The sequence below is a fragment of the Notolepis coatsorum genome (assembly GCF_963971535.1).
Source record: "Notolepis coatsorum genome assembly, chromosome: 1".
Lineage (NCBI taxonomy): Eukaryota > Metazoa > Chordata > Actinopteri > Aulopiformes > Paralepididae > Notolepis > Notolepis coatsorum.
Genome location: NC_140165.1, coordinates 251,165,494 through 251,185,384, shown reverse-complemented (window position 1 = coordinate 251,185,384; position 19,891 = coordinate 251,165,494). Strand labels below are relative to the sequence as shown.

Here is a 19,891-nt window from a genome sequence, read left to right as displayed (position 1 = left end):
CCCCCCCCCCCCCCTTTCATGCATTCATGATGAAACATAATACCTATTGATTTGAGAATAATAGCGGGTCCAGGCAAGAAACGACAACGGTTATAGTATTATGAGGCTATTCCTCAGCATTTCAGGAATTACCACAGACCGATCTAAAAACATACTTATATTCACCACAGTATAACGCGCGGATGTATATCTCTTTTTTGCATCTTGACCGGAAGAAAGTCACTTGAAAATGACCATAGTATTGTATCCATAGCTAGAATATAGAATATAGTTATAGCTCTACAAACAAGGTGACGGATCCCTATCTATCTAGCGTTGGCCTTGCTACAGAGGGCCGTGTCTAATGGCTGGCACTGAAAGTGTTAATATAATGGTGGCCCACCTGAGTCATGAACACGTCTAGATGGTTCCTTTTGATATCTCACTCATTTTCCTTTCATGGTTTTGACTTTGGAAGCGGAATTTATAGTTAAACATTTCTCGCATTTAATTTCATTCAACATTTCATTTTTGTTTTATTTCAGTTTTATCATGGGTTCAGATCTCGGGTATTCAGTCGTGTGTGTGTGTGTGTGTAGCTCCCCAGCGTGAGCCAGGAGACGCTGAAACACAGTGGGATCGGACGGGCCGTCATGTTCCTGTACAAACACCCCAAAGAGGCGCGCCCCAACAAGGACCTCGCTCTCAAACTCATTAGTAAGTATCTGACTTAATAATGGGTTTCAACCTTTGAAATGCAGGGGACATTTTCAGAACATCACCACAATGCACATAAGTATTAAAGGTGCTATGTATAGATGACATTCAGGGGATCCAAGCCTGCAACATGTAAACGACAACATTCATTTTGGGGGGAAAAAATTATTATGATGAATGAATGAATCAAGAAATTATTTTATTCCACACCTTTTTGTATAGTATAATTATGTACAGTGATACAGGTATAAATATAATATGGTAGTAAGCCATACTGACCAGTGGTATGGGATATATAGATATAATCTACAGGGATATAATGCAGATATATCCCACAGTTATATTATTATATATATGCAGTATTATAGTATTGTGCATGGCTATAATACAGGCATGTAAATGGTAATATATGGGTTGAGGTATGTAGTTATGATTACAGTGCAAGGCAGCTGTAGACGGTGAAGGTAGTAGATGGGTATAAATTGAATCTTCAGAGTTTGTATGGTACAGACCGGGACCCCACCGGCTTCCCACCAGTGAACACTGAACAATTGTGTTCGTAGGGATTGAACCTGGGTCTCTGCGGTGGTAGGCGAGTGCTTAGACCTCTACACTACCCAGCCACCCCAGTGCTTAGACCTCTACACTACCCAGCCACCCCAGTGCTTAGACCTCTACACTACTCAGACGCTCCAGTGCTTAGACCTCTACACTACCCAGCCACCCCAGTGCTTAGACCTCTACACTACCCAGCCGCGCCAGTGCTTAGACCTCTACACTATCCACCTGCATCCCTTTTTAAAACGATTTCCGAGTCTCTTTGGATGAGCTTGTTGTGGGCCGGTGTTGACCCGTCTACCCATCTCTCTGCAGACGAGTGGTCTCGACCCATCTTCGGGTTGACCTCCAACTACAAGGCGATGACCAGAGAGGAGAGACAACAGAGAGACTTGGACCAGCAGATGCCTCAGAAACGACGACTAAGGTATTTTACTAAACTAATATAGTCTACACATAAAAGGTAAATGGTGCATTTATACAACAGCTTTTATCCAAAGCACTTTACAATTTGTTCCTCGCATTTTACCCACTTCACTCGCACATTCACACACCGACGGCAACCATGCAAGGTGCTAACCTGCTCATCGGGAGCAGTTAGGGGTTAAGTGTCTTTCTCAAGGACACCTCGACACACTGCCCGAGAGGAGTGGGAATCGAACCGGGAACCTCCGGATTACCAGACGACTGCTCTACCTCCTGAGACATTGTTGCCCCTACACATGACACTAACCACCAACACTAACTCCACTAAACTAACCCAGAACCTACACTACACATAGTCCACACATTACACTAACCCCACTAAACTAACCCTGAACCTACACTACACAATGTTTAAATTCCCTGATTGTCAGTTCTTAACACATCCTGCGCCAAGAACGAGTTACGCCGTTTTTGCCCGCCATGCGGTGAACGCCAAGAACGACTTACGCCGTTTTTGGGATCAATATTTCATTTTTTCACCATGGCATTCATAATTCATCCAGCTAACCTCCGGACTCCAGCGGGACCCTGTATGAGATTGCAACGCCGCAATACCGCCGCCTGGTGGATGGTCGGGCGAGTTACACTCTCGCCAAAACCGGAAGTGCCTATCGGTGCGTCGAGGAAATCCCTCCGGCAGTGATATCTTGTTACGTGGCTCCAGACAAACACTATAGTGCATTTGGATCGCTTTTACATTTTTTTTTTAAGATTTTTTTTTTTTTGTGTGTTTATTGCTTTATTCTACTGGGCAGTCCAGTAGAGAGAGAAAGAGAGGTGAAACGGGAGACGGGTATAGGAAAGAAACTCCAATCGATAATCTATCATATGCGTCAGGGCCTATAACTCGTTTTTGGAATTACTGCTATACTGTCTAAAAACATACTTATATTCTAGACGGTATTAACACAACAATGTATGAATGAAAAAATATAACGTTCCCACATCCTGAACGATAATCGATGTTGAATGGGCCATACAATGCAATTTAAAAAGTTATAGCCCTGCAAAGAAGGTAAACATCTCCATAGGCTTTCAACGGTGGCATACTGGGTATATTAATGGATATAACCCATGGCGCCCAATTTGTTAATGGGAAGATTAGTTTTCTGCTTGAAATGTAAGTGCAATATTTGAAATACAATGAAAGGAATATGGCTGGATTTTTCTATCAAAATGAAAAGTGTCACTGTTATTTAAAAAAAAAAATTAGAAGGCCATCAATATAAAATTCAGCATAAATCAAACTAACACACAAAACAACACATTCTATTTAAAAAAATACGTACATAGTCTACATTTATTTAGACTAATATTAAATATTGAGTGCAACATAGTAATTGTGAAACTGTGGTGGATTAATGTAATTCACCCACAGAAATTGGAACGGTCTGTTCCCACGGTACCTGGAAAACATTGAAAACATGGGATTCATTTGTTCATTTTCCAGGTATGGAAAGGCATGGAAACTGAGCAAAAGTGACCAATTACATGGAAATAGAAACGGTTGTCCTGGAAATTTTTATTGGATGATGTGTAATAAAATTTAACTATTGAGCACAGAATTAACATGAGTTTATAAAAACCCTTTACATGTGAACAGCTTTTACTATATGGTATATTGGATGTTGGAATTTGATGCAGGCAACTTGGTGAGCCAAGGGAGCCTTGGCATCTACAGTGAAACTTGATTGAAACTTCTTATGCAAGTTTATCCTCAAATGTAAGTAGCTGTGTTTTAACTGTGTGGTAAACCTGGGTTTATCAACGTTGGTTAGTAAGCAGTGCAATCTTGCTAACTAGCTAGCCAACGTTAGCTCTCATAACGAGCCAGTTAGCCAGCGCCAGGTACAGTAGCTAGCCAACGTTAGCTCTCATAACGAGCCAGTTAGCCAGCGCCAGGTACAGTAGCTAGCCAACGTTAGCTCTCGTAACGAGGCAGTTAGCCAGCGCCAAGTACAGTAGCTACCAACGTTAGCTCTCATAACGAGCCAGTTAGCCAGCGCCAGGTACAGTAGCTAGCCAACGTTAGCTCTCATAACGAGTCAGTTAGCCAGCGCCAGGTACAGTAGCTAGCCAACGTTGGCTCTCATAACGAGCCAGTTAGCCAGCGCCAAGTACAGTAGCTAGCCAACGTTAGCTTTCATAACGAGCCAGTTAGCCAGCGCCAGGTACAGTAGCTAGCCAATGTTAGCTCTCATAACGAGCCAGTTAGCCAGCGCCAGGTACAGTAGCTACCAACGTTAGCTCTCATAACTATAGCCAGTTAGCCAGCGCCAGGTACAGTAGCTAGCCAACGTTAGCTCTCATAACGAGCCAGTTAGCCAGCGCCAGGTACAGTAGCTAGCCAACGTTAGCTCTCATAACGAGCCAGTTAGCCAGCGCCAGGTACATTAGCTACCAACGTTAGCTCTCATAACGATAGCCAGTTAGCCAGCGCCGGGTACAGTAGCTAGCCAACATTAGCTCTCATAACGAGCCAGTTAGCCAGCGCCAGGTACAGTAGCTACCAACGTTAGCTCTCATAACGAGCCAGTTAGTAGCTAGCCAACGTTAGCTCTCATAACGAGCCAGTTAGCCAGCGCCAGTTACAGTAGCTACCAACGTTAGCTCTCATAACGATAGCCAGTTAGCCAGCACCGGGTACAGTAGCTACCAACGTTAGCTCATAACGATAGCCAGCGCCAGGTACAGTAGCTACCAACGTTAGCTCTCATAACGATAACCAATTTGATTTACAAAAGCTTTTACAGAGTAAGAGTAGTAGAGGTGAAACGATGCAACCTCACAACGATTAATTTCAATTACGATTATTCAGGCAACGATTCAATGCATCATGAAATCTCTTCATTTGACCACGATTCGATAAATTTTCAATCAGTTAATTCCCCAAAACTTTTTGAATACACTAATGTGGCTGGGGGAACTGATTCACTCAGCATGATTTGATTTTTATTACGGATCATGAATGGACTATAGGTCAATAAAAACAATACACACACAAAAAACATTACAAATGTTTAATATTATTATTATTATTTCTTTTGTTGATTTAGATTATAATTAGTGCTGTCAGGCGATTAAAAAAATCACAGGATTTGTAATTAATTAATCCAATTAATCTCATTTTAATCGCATAACCATTTTATGCCTGATATTCTATAATCATATTTCAAATTGCATGTGTCCAGATGGCAGAATTCAGTACTGTATCTACAAAACCTTCTGTTTAATCATCTTCCATCTATTAATTTGCTTAGATTTTTCAGGTCTGGTCAATTTGAGCATGGTGTTATTCACAGTCAAAGATAAATGTATGTATTGATATTCTCATTTCGTTCATTACAATTGACTCAAAATAAGATTTTCAATCAATCAATCACAGCACAGATTGATTGATTGAATGAAAATGTTATTAACAGATTGCAGAATGGGTACAATACAGGACGGCTCAATACACACAATTGTTAAGGGGATGCAGACCAGAGAGACTTTCGTCTTGTTTACATCAGGGTCCCCCATTTTCAATTCATAATGAATTGTAAGTAAGGGTGCAACTTGCACCGTGCAATCCATTCTTTGTGGATCTAGCCCACAGTATTTCTGACACTGGGAATACATTCCCTGAGATTCATAGATGTCCCTAGAATCAGATACCAAGAACATGCAAATGGACCATATTAAAAGAGTCTGTAAATGTGTATTCTACATTCTCCTGGAATGAATGAGATGCAAAAAAAAATTATTAAAAAAGAAGTATAAAAAAAAAAAAAAATTGTAATTGAGTTAATTTTCATAACGCGATATTTTGCTGTGTAATTAATGAATCTAATTAACGCGATAAACTGACGGCCCTAATTATAATCGATTCTAACATTTTCAAATCGATGCAGTTGAATTGTCACATAATTAGAATCAATGCATTTCGATTAATCGATGCATCGTTACACCCCTAAAGAGTAGGCATACTACCCCTTCTACGTAAGACTCATAATCTCAAATGTGTGATGCATTACAGGAGTGTGTGTGTGTGCGTGTGAAGGGAGGGGGGCGCGGATGGGGGGCGGAAAACTTCAGGGGCCTATAGATCATCACTTAATATGGTACCTGGAAAATCAGGAGGTAGTATGGAAAAAAATGTCAAGGCAAGTGTGGGAACCCTGTATGGGTTGGGGGGTCCGCACGGACAATTTAGCATGTGGTACCTTCGGACCTTCTCGACTCTACCTGAGTCGAATTGAGTTGATAACATGCAGTGGAAAAGGGGCAATAGTCCCGGTTGGAGTTAGTAAACGCAGTTGTATGTTACCTTCTTGGATGTTGAATAAACGCCTAGCATTTATTACTTTCAACACCCCGCCTCTCGGACTCCCATTTTCTCCTCTGCTAGCTACGGTAACATTCCATTGGCTGTATTAGAGCTGGCGGGCTACCATAGTTAAACGTGCGTTGTACTTGTAGCGTCACAAACCGTGCTAACATTATGGCAAGATGTGTGTAGGCCTACATAATGTTAATGCCTATGTTTTTAAAGTCTTAATGAAGATTGCGCTTGCCATTTCCACGAACTGACTAGCACCTGCTACTGCTGCTGCCAGCAGCCGGCACGTCACCTCTCAACCTCTCCGTGCCAAATGAAGATTTTTTCGTGAAACCGAACAATACACACGCATGCCCTGAACGGGGTACGGTTCTAATGCGTACCGTTCCACCCCTAATATATATATATATATTATATATAATTAGTAAACTGTCTGGGATTTGTTTGCCCCCCTTAACTGATTATCGAAGGCATTTAGTCAAGTTTCGAGGGCATTTTTCCCCAAGCCCCCGTTAATTTCCAACCCTGCTACACATGGTCCACACATTACACTAACCCCACTAAACTAACCCAGAACTTACACTAACCCCACTAAACTAACCCAGAACCTACACATTACACTAACCCCACTAAACTAACCCAAAACCTACACTATACACATTACACTAACCCCACTAAACTAACCCAGAACCTACACTATACACATTACACTAACCCCACTAAACTAACCCTGAACCTACACTACACATGGTCCACACATTACACTAACCCTAACTGACCACATATATTCAACACAATACTACGGTCGACATATTATAATGAACGGCTGCAGAACTGGACCAGCAGAAGACCTAACAGAAGGGGCTGCAGAACTGGACCAGCAGAAGACCTAACAGAAGGGGCTGCAGAACTGGAATCAAATTAGTGTTGCTTCAGTTTCAAATATCATTTTGGTATTATTTAGTATCGTGATACTGAACTTGGTATCAAAGTAAACATATTGCTGACAACACTCCCCTCTGTGTTAACTTGACATGTTCCCCCACAATCCACCTCTCTGTCTCCATCTCTCTCTCCATCATGGACCACCTGACACTCTCTATCTCTCCTTCTGTCTCCATCGTGGACCACCTGACACTCTCTATCTCTCCTTCTGTCTCCATCTCTCTCTCTCTCTCTCTCTCTCTCTCTCTCTCTCTCTCTCGTTCTGTCTACATCTCTCTCCATCGTGGACCACCTGACACCCTCTATCTCTCCTTCTGTCTCCATCGTGGACCACCTGACACCCTCTATCTCTCCTTCTGTCTCCATCTCTCTCTCTCTCCATAGTAGACCACCTGACAGTCCTGACACCCTCTATCTCTCCTGTCTCCATCTCTCTCTCGTTCTGTCTCCATCTCTCCATCGTGGACCACCCGACACCCTCTATCTCTCCTGTCTCCATCTCTCCATCGTGGACCACCTGACACCCTCTATCTCTCCTTCTGTCTCCATCTCTCTCTCTCCATAGTGGACCACCTGACACCCTCCATCTCTCTAGGGCTGTACCGAATGCTTCGAAGCTTCGATCATAATGTTGACATTCGAATTCTAAATCAACATTTGAATTTTGAATTTAAAAAGAATGTCTATTCATTCTGTTTAAACCAATGGGGGTTTTCTTCACAGTTGCGGTATTGATTTTTTCCTTACCGCACAAATTTGTGAAGCCATTCAAACCGCCGCGGTAACCGCCATAATAATTTTTTTAATGCGTTAAAATAATTTGTTCCTAAATAAACATTTCGAATGCATTTATTTCTATAGTAGTCTATTCTTTATAGCCTCTAGTCCAGGGGTGTCAAACTCATTTTCATAGAGGGCCACATCAGCATTATGGTTGCCCTCAAAGGGCCAAAGACCGGACTTACGGTTTAGCGTTAGAATGGAGTAAGTCGCATGTGACACAGCTGCTCACCCGTTATTTTTTTTCCGTTTTAAAAACATATTTATAAACCATTAATGCGTTTAAAACTTGACGCGTATATCAACTAGATTATTAACTAACTATATTGACCAAAAGAATCGAGATGCCAAACACAAGGAAAGACACAACGAGAACAAAACCAGTCGCAGATGATCCGCCTAAGGAAGCAGGATACGTGTGGCATACAGCAGGAAATATAGACTTGACAGTGGCCGCTTCAAGTTCAACCCCTTCAATTACCTCCGCGGACACCGAATATATCATCCGGAGAATGGAGGAAATGGAGAAGATAATAACTCAAAAAGTAGATGCTATTAAAGAATCTATTGAAGGCAAAATTGATGCGCTGAGAGCGGACGCCGACGCACAGATTAAACGCACCGAGGCTCTGGAAAAGTAATGGAAGCCCACAAAAACAATTTCGCTCGCATCTACAATGAAGTAGAGGTTAACAATGTTAACCTAACTTCTGAGATGAAGGGAAACTACAAAGAAATCAAGACGGAGCTCAGCGAAATAACGTTGGAGCTTAAGCGAATCAATGAAGAACAGAAAGCCAAAATATTCTAGATGGAATATCAAAAACGCAAGCTGAATATTCGTATTGTCGGTCTGGACGAATCAGTGAGATGTGCAAACCCTGAAGAGTTTGCCACAGAATTACAGAAAATCTTGGGAACAGAGATCCTTCCTAAAATACCAGAGGTGGAACAGTGCTTCAGATTGGGGACCCGCTCCATTGGCAATAACGCTAAGCCCAGAGTGATATTGGTTATCCTGCGCCAAGTCAGAATAAAATAAATTATTATTCGTGAAACTCGCAGGATGAAAGGCAATCTGAAATACATGGATGTACCAATACACTGCTTTGAAGATTATTGTCGTGATGTAGTGGAACTGCGTGCCAAGTTCAAGACGGTGATGTCTCAACTATACCTGGAGAAATACAGACCCCTACTAATATACCCTGCAATACTTCGCATTGTCGATAAACAAGGAGCAAGGGTTCTCCTCAACTCACCTGAAGATGCAGCCAAATTCTTGTCTGCACAACATGCAGAATAGTGTATAAATGGCCTTTTAATCTGTTATGCAAGGTCACCATATAGTACAATCTTTAATAACCGAGGATTTGGGACAGAGAGACCTACGTGCTCAGAGTTTTTGAATGCTTTCCCCGACGGGTATATATTATTGCGGACATATTGGATTCAAGATTGGAACACTCCAGAACATACTGGAACATTCAAACAATGTAAAAATGACATATTGGAATAATCTAGAACATCTAAGCATTCTTTGATATATGGAACATTCTGGAATATCAGCAATACGTGGTCATTCACTCTACCAGAAGCCCCTCGGGGGAATAATCAACAGCTATCTAGATGCAGAACCACAGAACCATCATAGCCGGCCGGCTGAAAGATCACTCTACACAACGATCATCGCCCACCCCGGTCAGGGGAAATGCTGCATATACGTATTTAAAAACTGTTTTTTATTAATGGGAAATAATTCCACTACTTCTCCAATTTATACTTTAGATGTTTAAGCATAGCAATGCTCTTTTAAGATCTAAGTTAATGTTCTCTTCCTTTTACTTGTTTTTTTTTTTTCATCCGCTCTCTGATTTATTGAGGCTCTCTCTTCAGTTCAATACCTTCATATTATTCATGGGTTACTATAAATTACACAAGTTCATATAAAATGTAAGTGATTAGGGCATGACAATTGAAGCTTATTTTTGGTCTTTATTTTTATCTCATTTAAATTTTTATTTATTTATTTTTTACGGGAAGTGGCCAAGCCACAGTCGACATTCTACTTATGGTAGAATTTAGAGTGTTAGATCCTATGGTATACATAGGAATGTTAAGGATAATTGGATCATTCTGGGATATCCGGTGGTGCAAGGGAGGGAGTCATACGCAAAGGTTGTGTTCATGGAACACAATCCTGTACGACTCTCGGTGGGAGGGAAGGGTAGGGGATTTTTATTTGTATATATGTATGTTTTTAAGCTCGGCTCTCAACGGGACCTCACTAGTGGGATGTATATCTATTATTGCCTCGCACTCTAGAAGCATTACCAAAAATTACAATGCAACATGTATAGACTATGGCTAGTTTGAATATAATGATATGGAACACCGGGGGAATAAATAACCAACTCAAACGCAAAAGCGTGCTCACACTGATGAAAAAAGAACATGTGGACATTGCTCTGCTAAGCGAAACGCACATTCTAGGGAAAGACAGATAAATTAGCGGACAACATATACCATAATATCAGTCACTCTTCTATTGGTACGAGAACTCGGGGTGTAGCCATAGTCGTTAAACGTAAGTTGAATATTGTACTAAAGGGAGTATGGTCTGATGTAGAAGGTCGGATAACTATAGCTAAGATTGAACATAAGAACAGGAAAATAGCGTTGATAGCGGTATACGCCCCAAATTTGTACGAAGAAGATTTCTTCACTACACTAACCAATGCAATGTTAGACATTCCCGATTACTCATTTATAATAGGAGCGGATTTTAATGCCATCTGGAACCCAAGGATGGACAAATCTTACCTCGCCTTTTCCAGCGAACAAAAGAATTCATCGAAGGCATTAAAGGATTGGTCAAAGATTACAGGTGTAAATGACTTATGGCGGTTACTTAATCCCACGACCCGAAAGTACTCTTGTCGATCTGCGAGACATAATACACTATTCAGAATAGATTATGTCTTTGCATCACAGAGACTATTTGATAATTATGAAGTGGAAATGATACCCAACGCACTATCAGATCACTGTTATTTACTCCTTAAAGGTACATTTGGTATACTATCCTCCCGAGCCCCAAGATGGCGATTTAACTCGTTGCTGCTTAATAACAAGGAATTCATTACACAACTCAAAGAAGCTCTTATAGTATTCCAACGGGAGAATGCAAACTCGGTGCAAGACCCCAGAATAATATGGATGTCGGTAAAGGGAATGATCAAAGATTTCACGGATAGCTTTTCCTCCAAAATGCGCAAGAATCAATGCACAAAACTGGCTGAGCTGGAAACGCTTTACTCAACGTTATTTAATTCTCTAAAATACAACAACTCAACTCGACTAGAAAATCAAGTTAACGTACTAAAAATAGAGATCAATGCCATATACAGACAACAATCGGAAATACAAATACGCAGCACAAGACAACAGCAGTACTCCCAAGGTTCCAAACCCAGCCACCTATTAGCCATGCGATTAAGAATTAATGCAACATTTGCAGATATAACTACCATTAGAGCACAACAAGTACTTGTAACAGATCCTGTAAAAATAAACGATACATTCAAAGTATTCTACTCCGACTTATATAAATCAGAAACAACCTTCGATCAAAACAAAATGGACACATTTCTTAATTAAATTATTCTCCCTAAACTTTCAGAGGATGACGCTAAACAGTTAGAAACACCGATCACACTAGAGGAACTCAAGAAGGCCATAACCGCAATGAAAAGTGGTAAGGCTCCTGGAAGAGACGGTTTCCCATCAGAAATGTACCTTTCTTGTTGGGACATAATTGGCCCCTTATTACTAAATATGATCTTATACTCAGTCAAGGAGGGGAACTTCCATAAGAATGACAATATTGCACTCATAACAGTCCTCCTTAAAAAAGACAAAGACCCCAACGAGTGCGGTAGTTATAGACCTTTAAGCCTCCTCGGAACAGATATCAAACTGTACTCTAAGGTATTAGCCATCAGATTACAAAAGCATATGACGTCTTTAGTTCACCCGGACCAAACTGGCTTCATAGGAGGCCGCCTGATCACTGAGAACATAAGACGAATACTGCACGTACTTGATGCCGACAAGGAGGACACCATACCTAAGGCGATGCTGTCCCTGGATGCTATGAAGGCCTTTGACAGGCTGGAATGGTCGTATCTGTGGGCAATGCTAGAAAGGATGGGGTTAGGAAAAGGATTCATCGATATGATTAAAGTATTATACAAAGACCCATCGGCCATGATTACAACAGGCACAATCATCTCCAAAATATTTCCGGTATCACGCTCTGCCAGACAGGGTTGTCCTCTTAGTCCCGGACTGTTCAATCTATCATTGGAGCCTTTAGCACAATATATAAGACAATCCCAATCCATAGAACCAATCGTAATCAAGGGCACACAACAAAAAATTAGTTTATATGCGGACGATGTAATATTGTTCATGCAAAATCCCAACACCACATTGCCTCATCTGCTCAAGTTGATTGAGGACTTTGGTGATTTATCGGGATTTAAGATAAATTGGCCGAAGTCGGCTTTCCTTCCACTTAACACCCCTGCAAAAAAAGATACAACCCTCCCAGGACAGATACCGATGGTAAAACATTTCAGATGCTTGGGAGTGGAAATATTCCCTACCATAAGACAAACGGTGAAGCACAACTACACAAAAATCCAAAACAAAATCAAAGACGACCTTGATAGATGGGCAAAACTTAAAAACAGTACAAGCACGGATATCGATAGTTAAGATGGATGTACTACCTAAAATCAACTTCTTCAGTTCAATGCTACCGTTACCCCCTCCAGAGGGTTACTGGAAAAGATTACACTCCTCCACATACAAATTTATTTGGAATAACAAACCACCACGTATAAAAAGATCCACCGCACAGAGAAATAAAGCAGATGGGGGCATGGCATTTCCAGATTTTTTCCTATATTTTAAGGCGTACACATTAAGTCCATTGACAACATGGTTTGACTCCCAAGCATTAGCATCCTGGAGAAAAATAGAAGAAAACATAGTAGCCCCACATAGACTGAAGGACATAGCATACACTAAACTACCAATCAAGCACTGTGAACGAAAATTTGGCCCCATAATTACTAATGTGATCCGGATATGGCGTGAATCACAAAAAAAAAATCCTAACCCATAAAAATGGCACAATCATACTCCCTTATTCAATAACAATGCACTCTTAATTGGAAAACGACCTATAAGATTCCCTATATGGGAAGAGCAAGGCATACACTCATTAGGGGATGTTTTTAACAAACAGGGTTTTTGTAGTGATAAAGAAATACGCAAAAAATGTAATCTCACCAAGTCCACATGGCTTTTTCACAAACAGTTAGAGCTATGTTTGAAGTCTCACGGTGTTCCATTAGACAGACCAATTGAACACCACAGATACCACAAATTCTTCTACGCAAGAGAGACATCGAGAGGTTTTGTTTCAGAATTTTATCATCAATTACTAACGTCCTCGTATGAAACCCTCCAACTTGACTCTGTCTGGAGGAGGGATATACCAGACCTGGAAAATGACTTTGATTGGCAAGGAGCCTGGGCAAATGTCCGACTTACATCAAGGAACCCGGATCATCAACAAATCAATCTTAACTATATTCACAGGACATACTTGACTCCTATAAGACTGTGCCGAATGGGGCTTAAACAAGATTCCAAATGCACCCAATGTACAAATGGGGACGAAGGGACATTTATGCACATGTATTGGGACTGCTCACCAGTTAAGGCATTCTGGAAAGATGTGACCCAACAAATATCAAAACTCGTATCTTGGAATATACCTGTACACCCCTCGGTATTACTATTGAATGATGTTTTTGAGTTTGCAGTGAATCCACAGCTAAAGAGATTGGTTTTATCGGGTATCACAGTAGCCAAAAAGCTGATCGCATCACGCTGGTTTCAACCGGAAAAAATTTGCCGTAAAGTTTGGTTTCTTACATATCTCGATGTAATTTACCATGAAATATCTACAGCAAGAATTCTGGGTCTCAATTAATCCAAAATGTCAATGTGGTTAGAAGTGGTGGAGAGAATAAAAGCTAGCTTATAATGGTAGTGTCTGGTTAGGTGCGAGGGATAGTGGAGGTACTTCTCAAGGTGGGGTCCGGGAGGGGGGGGTTCGAGCTGAGCATATGTGTGTAGGTTTTTTTTAGATAACAGGTATTAGGGGTATATCTTATATAAGACAACTAACTAAAATGTGATCTCATTGGATGTGCCCTGACAATTAATGCTTGTATATCTTATCGTGTGTTGTCATGTTTGTTTATATGTTTGTTTAAAAAATAAATAAAAAAATAAAATACAACAAAAAAAGGGCCAAAGACCGTATAAATGTTAATGTAATGTAAAATAAATGTAGCTACTCATTTACATATTGTTAAACATGTTTCTGTATTTATTACTTATTCAAGTTATACATATTGCATATGCATTTGCATAGATGTAAAAATATATGTTAGCTTATGTTGTTTTAACAAATAACTTTAGTTTATCAGAACCCCATATTACTCCATCAATCAATGATCAAACCATTCAAGTAAATAACAAAGAAGAATATCATCAAATACAAGCTATGACATTAAGTTTGTTCAAAACCTTTTTGTCACAGTCAAGAGGGGCAGAACTAACTGTGAGCTGCAAAGAACACGTGGGACAGATGTAGCAGATGTTACAAAAACAAATGGCTGCACACAACCTTGCAGAGGCCATACATCCAACTAATGGAAGATAGTTTAATTAACTTGAATTAACAGATTGCAGAATGGGTACAGTACAGTACAGCTCAATACACACAATTGTTAAGGGGATGCAGACCAGAGAGACTTTCGACTTGTTTACATCAGGGTCCCCCATTTTCTATTCGTAATGAAATTGCTATTATGTGTCTGCATGAACACACAACTGTAACTGTACTAAAAAATAACAAAAAGGGTTGTCTCAGTTCACAACTATATTGGTAAAGTTTTGGGTGGGACTTGTTTGCGTCCCTACAGCTTCTTATTCAATTGAGCGAGATGCTCGGTTATGTCACACAGCCAGTTTGCATCCGACAGTTCAGACAATATTTCTTAAACCCTTTGTTACCTATTCCGCCTGAATCTTTTTTGTATTTTGGGCTGTAAAATTGTCAAAGAACGTCTGAGGTAGGGCTGGGCGATATGGAAAAAAATCATATCGCGATAACGATATGATAATTTTATTTTATTTCTCGATATCGATAATTATCGAATTGTTATAAGTATAATTTTTTTTTTTTTTAACAACAGATGTATGTTTATTTTGCAGCAATTCTTTGTCATTGCCGCCATCTTTAGTGTTACATCCCCTCACACTCCAGTTCTCAGGCTGCAGCTGGTTTAAAAGCTAAAGTAAACCGGCTTCTCTGCTGGCTGGCTCCAGAGGAGTTGAACAGTTCTGGCTCTGCTTTTTTTGGTGGACAAACCAAAAAATTAATTGACTGTGTCCTATCTATCTGCATAACAGATAATAACGTCATGTAATCGTTTGTTCAACCCGGTGGCCAGCGAATTAACACCAGCTAAAGCTATACTGATGTCCTCTACAGGAAGGCACAGGGCCGGTTGTTTTTTCTGAGAAGGCAGGTCGTTTGAGGTGTGCAGTGACATGCTGTACATGTTCTACCAGTCAGTGGTGGCAAGCATTGTTTTTTATGCTGCAGTATGCTGGGGAGGCAACATGTCAGCCAAGAACACCGGGCGGTTGGACAGGCTAGTAAAGAAGGCTGGTTCAGTCCTTGGCAGGAGGGTGGACTCACTGGGGGTTGTGGTGGAGAGGCGCACACGGGCCATCAAGCTGCAGGCCATCATGAGCAATGACAGCCACCCTCTCCACCACACCCTGACAGGACAGAGGAGCAGTCGCAATGGACGGCTCATATCGCTGCGATCGCGGACTGAGCGGTTCAGGCTGTCCTTTGTCCCCACAGCCATCAGACTGTCAACACCATATGACCCCCCCCCCCCCCCTCTCGCTCTCATGGCCTGGGCGCCTCTTCTTTAAAGGCAGCCCAAGAGTGCTTCCGCGTTTCTCTGATTGGCCGCCACGCCCCACGTGACAACGCCTCGCACGCCCCGCGGCGGAGCGGCAGCGGCGCATAGGTTGCCGCGGCATTATGCATTCCTAATCTCTCTCTATAAAACGTAACTAGCGTCTGTCTTTCTTTCGCCGGTTAAGTTTAGGCATTCTTTCGGAGTTGGTTAAGGTTAGGGTTAAGTTTAGGCATTCTTTCGGAGTTGGTTAAGGTTAAGGTTAGGGTTAAGTTTAGGCATTCTTTCGGAGTTGGTTAAGGTTAGAGTTTGTCGCAGAGCATGGCAATAGAATGCCTGTCTTTCTTTCGCCGGAGCACCAGCCTATTTCCGCTCTGCCGCGGTCACATGGGCGTCGTGGCCAATCAGAGAAACGCGGAAGCACTCTTGGGCTGCCTTTAATATAGACGCGGCCTGGGCGCGCCCGCTCGCCCCGGGCGCCCCCATTGGGACAATGTGCAATTCATTTTAAATTTGTATACTGTAATTTTATATAGCAATTTGATTTTATTTATTTATTTTATTTGCAATAGTGCTCACCATTTATTTATTTAATTCATTGTAACTTTTTACCTCAGCGCTGACCTTCATTGTTTGTTTGTTGTATTGGTTGTCCTTTTTTATCGCTCTCTATTGTCTGTTAACTGACTGAGCTGCTACTGGATACCTGAATTTCCCCAAGGGGATTAATAAAGTATCTATCTATCTAGTGATGGATCTGGTTATTACATGGGGCTCACTCAAGAGTTAAACTGCTCACTCAGCCCTATCGTTACATATAGCCAACCGTTTAATCCCTAATGTTATGTGTAGCTGGCTTTCCTTCAACACATACCATAACACGGCCCAGGAGTACATTTTAGCTTATTCTACCAGGTGCCGCTTTCTACAACCTGTTACAGACCCGGAGCCAACTTGCTAACGTTAACGTGGGCAGCTGCGCTTAGCGCATACGCACACACACACATACACACGCGCAATATGGCATATCTACTGCTCCAAAACAGAACCAGAACTTGCCTGTCCTCGCTAATCGTGACCACTCTGTCTTCTTTTGGGATCAAAACGGCAGCATTTACGGCATCCGAATGCCCTTCGGTTGGGTTTCGCTACAAGATCCATGTTTTTAGCAGAATTCAAAGCGGAAACTTTCCGTAGCAGCAAAGCACGTTCGATCAGAATGTTAACTGCGCAACTGCGAGTGGAAACTTTCCAACACATGAGGCGTGAAGAAAATAGGCTACACACAACTATAATAATAATTATTATAAAAAACAACAACAAAGAAAACAGCCGGTGATGCGGTAATCGGCGTAACTCTGCGGTGGGCGTGACGTGATGGCAATACCGGGATATTGTGGTAACCGCGGCAGCCCTAACTATAAGACGTCACCATCACTTTCGTACCAACCGTACCCTTATTGGATTATTTATGTTTACGAAACTGAGTTATATTCATTAAAGAGAGATTTAATAAATAATAAATTTAATTAAAAAAAAATTTAGGATTTAGTTTGAGGATAACAAAAAAACGTGTATTTATTTTTTTTGTCATAAAATATGACGACGACATTCGAAGCTTCGTTCGAATACTTCAATAGAAGCTTTGAATGTTTAAAAAAAGACATTCAGTACAGCCCTACATCTCTCCATAGTGGACCACCTGACTCTCTCTCTCTCTCTCTCTCTCTCTCTCTCTCTCTCTCTCCCCCCCTTTCCCTCCACAGTGGACCACCTGACGCCCACTATCTTTCTTTCTCTCTCTCTCCCTTTCTCTCCATAGTGGACCATCTGACGACCTCTCTCTCTATTTCTCTATCTCACTTTCTCTTATCTATCTCTTCTCTCTCCGTCTTTCTTTCTCTTCACGTGGACTGGTCTGTTCATTCATTCCCTCATATCATCCATTAATCTGGTTTTCATACAGGGCACTGATCCACGAGAGGGTCCTGCTTCACTGTTGAGATCCTGTTATTAGACATCATGTCATTACAAGACATTGGATCCCGTTATTGGACACCAGGTCATTACAAGACATTAGATACAAGACATTAGATCCTGTTATTAGACATCATGTCATTACAAGACATTAGATCCTGTTATTCGACACCAGGTCATTACAAGACATTAGATCCTGTTATTCGACACCAGGTCATAACAAGACATTAGATCCTGTTATTAGACACCAGGTCATTACAAGACATTAGATCCTGTTATTAGACATCATGTCATTACAAAGCTATAAAATGCCATTATCTGTTAATTCACCCAAAGACTAAATACATTCCAAAATAAGTTGGAGCTCTCTAATGGAGAAATTGGATTATATCTCAATGTTTTGTCAAGTTGACTCCAAACTAATTATGGAAGTCTATCTTTGAGTAAAGGTACAGTATAGCGATCAATGTCTATTATATTTAGTACTCTGTTGATATCTGTTTGAGGAAAAGAGCATCCTATCCTTTGTAAACTATGACAAAAAGAAAAGGGACAAAGTGATTTCAGGAGAACGTCTGGTGGATCTGTACCCTGAGCTCCTTTAGACTCTGTTCCTTCACTCTTCTCCTCTTTCATCCCCTTCTCTCCATTTCATTTCTCCATCTTCCCCTTCACCCACCAGTCAGCCCCAGAAGATAGAGAGATCTGAGGAGCCCGACGTCTTCTCTCCTCAAATCAGGTTCAGTCGGAATTGCATGGTTGCGCTTCTAGCCCCGCCTCCTGACTTGAGTAACAGAATGGCGAATGACTCGGGCCTGCGGTCGTGTTCTTGTCTGTGTGTTTTTAAAGGGATATTTCACCCAAGTAGAACTCGGTCGTACTAACGACAGTGTATTTTTAAAGACATGTTAAAGAAACATGCCAACATTTTGGGGAAATAAAATTATCATTGATGATTATCATTTTCATCCGTGTGCATCCAGTAGCCCCAGAGAGAGGTCCAGGTGCATGCTAGCCTAGCTTAGCAGAAGGGCTTGAAGCAGTAGGGATCAGCTAGCTTAGCAGAAGGACTTGAAGCAGTAGGAGCAGCTAGCCTAGCTTAGCAGAAGGGCTTGAAGCAGTAGGGATCAGCTAGCCTAGCTTAGCAGAAGGGGTTGAAGCAGTAGGGAGCAGCTAGCCTAGCTTAGCAGACGGGCTTGAAGCAGTAGGGATCAGCTAGCCTAGCTTAGCAGAAGGGCTTGAAGCAGTAGGGAGCAGCTAGCCTAGCTTAGCAGAAGGGCTTGAAGCAGTAGGGAGCAGCTAGCCTAGCTTAGCAGAAGGGCTTGGACAGCTAGCCTAGCTTAGCAGAAGGTCTGTCTTATTTACATGTGGACTTGTGTATTTACCAGGTGTAGCAATAACAGCCTCAGCCTGCTCGACAGCCTCCGACTCCCTTCTTGTCTGAGGCTGTGGTTCCGCCTCTCTAAACTCTGGTTCAAATAGACTTGGTTCTGGGTCTTGGTTTGTCCAGAATTCATCTTCACCTTCCTCATACAAAGTCGTCCACGATTAGCAGTCGTTCTTCTGTAGGTTAGCCAGTCACACCCCTCTCATCTTAACCCCATCCCTCTCATCTTAACCCCACCCCACCCTCTTAACCCAAACCCCCAAATGGTATAATTTCAGTCTTTTTGGTGTACGACTCTCAGCCTTCTGAAGTATACAGTATGTTATAGTACTCTCCCTCAAGTATACAGTATGCTATAGTACTCTCTCAAGTATACAGTATGTTATAGTACTCTAGTATACAGTATGGTATAGTACTCTCTCAGGTATACAGTATGGTATAGTACTCTCTCTCAAGTATACAGTATATTACTCCCTCAGGTATACAGTATGGTATAGTACTCTCTCTCAAGTATACAGTATGGTATAGTACTCTCTCAGGTATACAGTATGGTATAGTACTCTCTCTCAGGTATACAGTATGGTATAGTATAGTACTCACTCAAGTATACAGTATATTACTCTCTCTCTCAGGTATACAGTATGGTATAGTACTCTC

General features: G+C 41.5%; 1 protein-coding gene across 2 annotated transcripts in view; it reads left to right on the top strand.

The window, feature by feature from the left end:
- Nucleotides 1-19,891, top strand: part of iws1 (interacts with SUPT6H, CTD assembly factor 1) — an 87,541-nt gene that overhangs the window by 45,359 nt on the left and 22,291 nt on the right. For both annotated transcript variants that reach the window (XM_084334276.1, XM_084334275.1), the window contains exons 11-12: nt 579-696; nt 1,570-1,681. In XM_084334276.1, the coding sequence (XP_084190402.1) occupies nt 579-696; nt 1,570-1,681 (230 nt within the window). The remainder of the gene's footprint in view (nt 1-578; nt 697-1,569; nt 1,682-19,891) is intronic.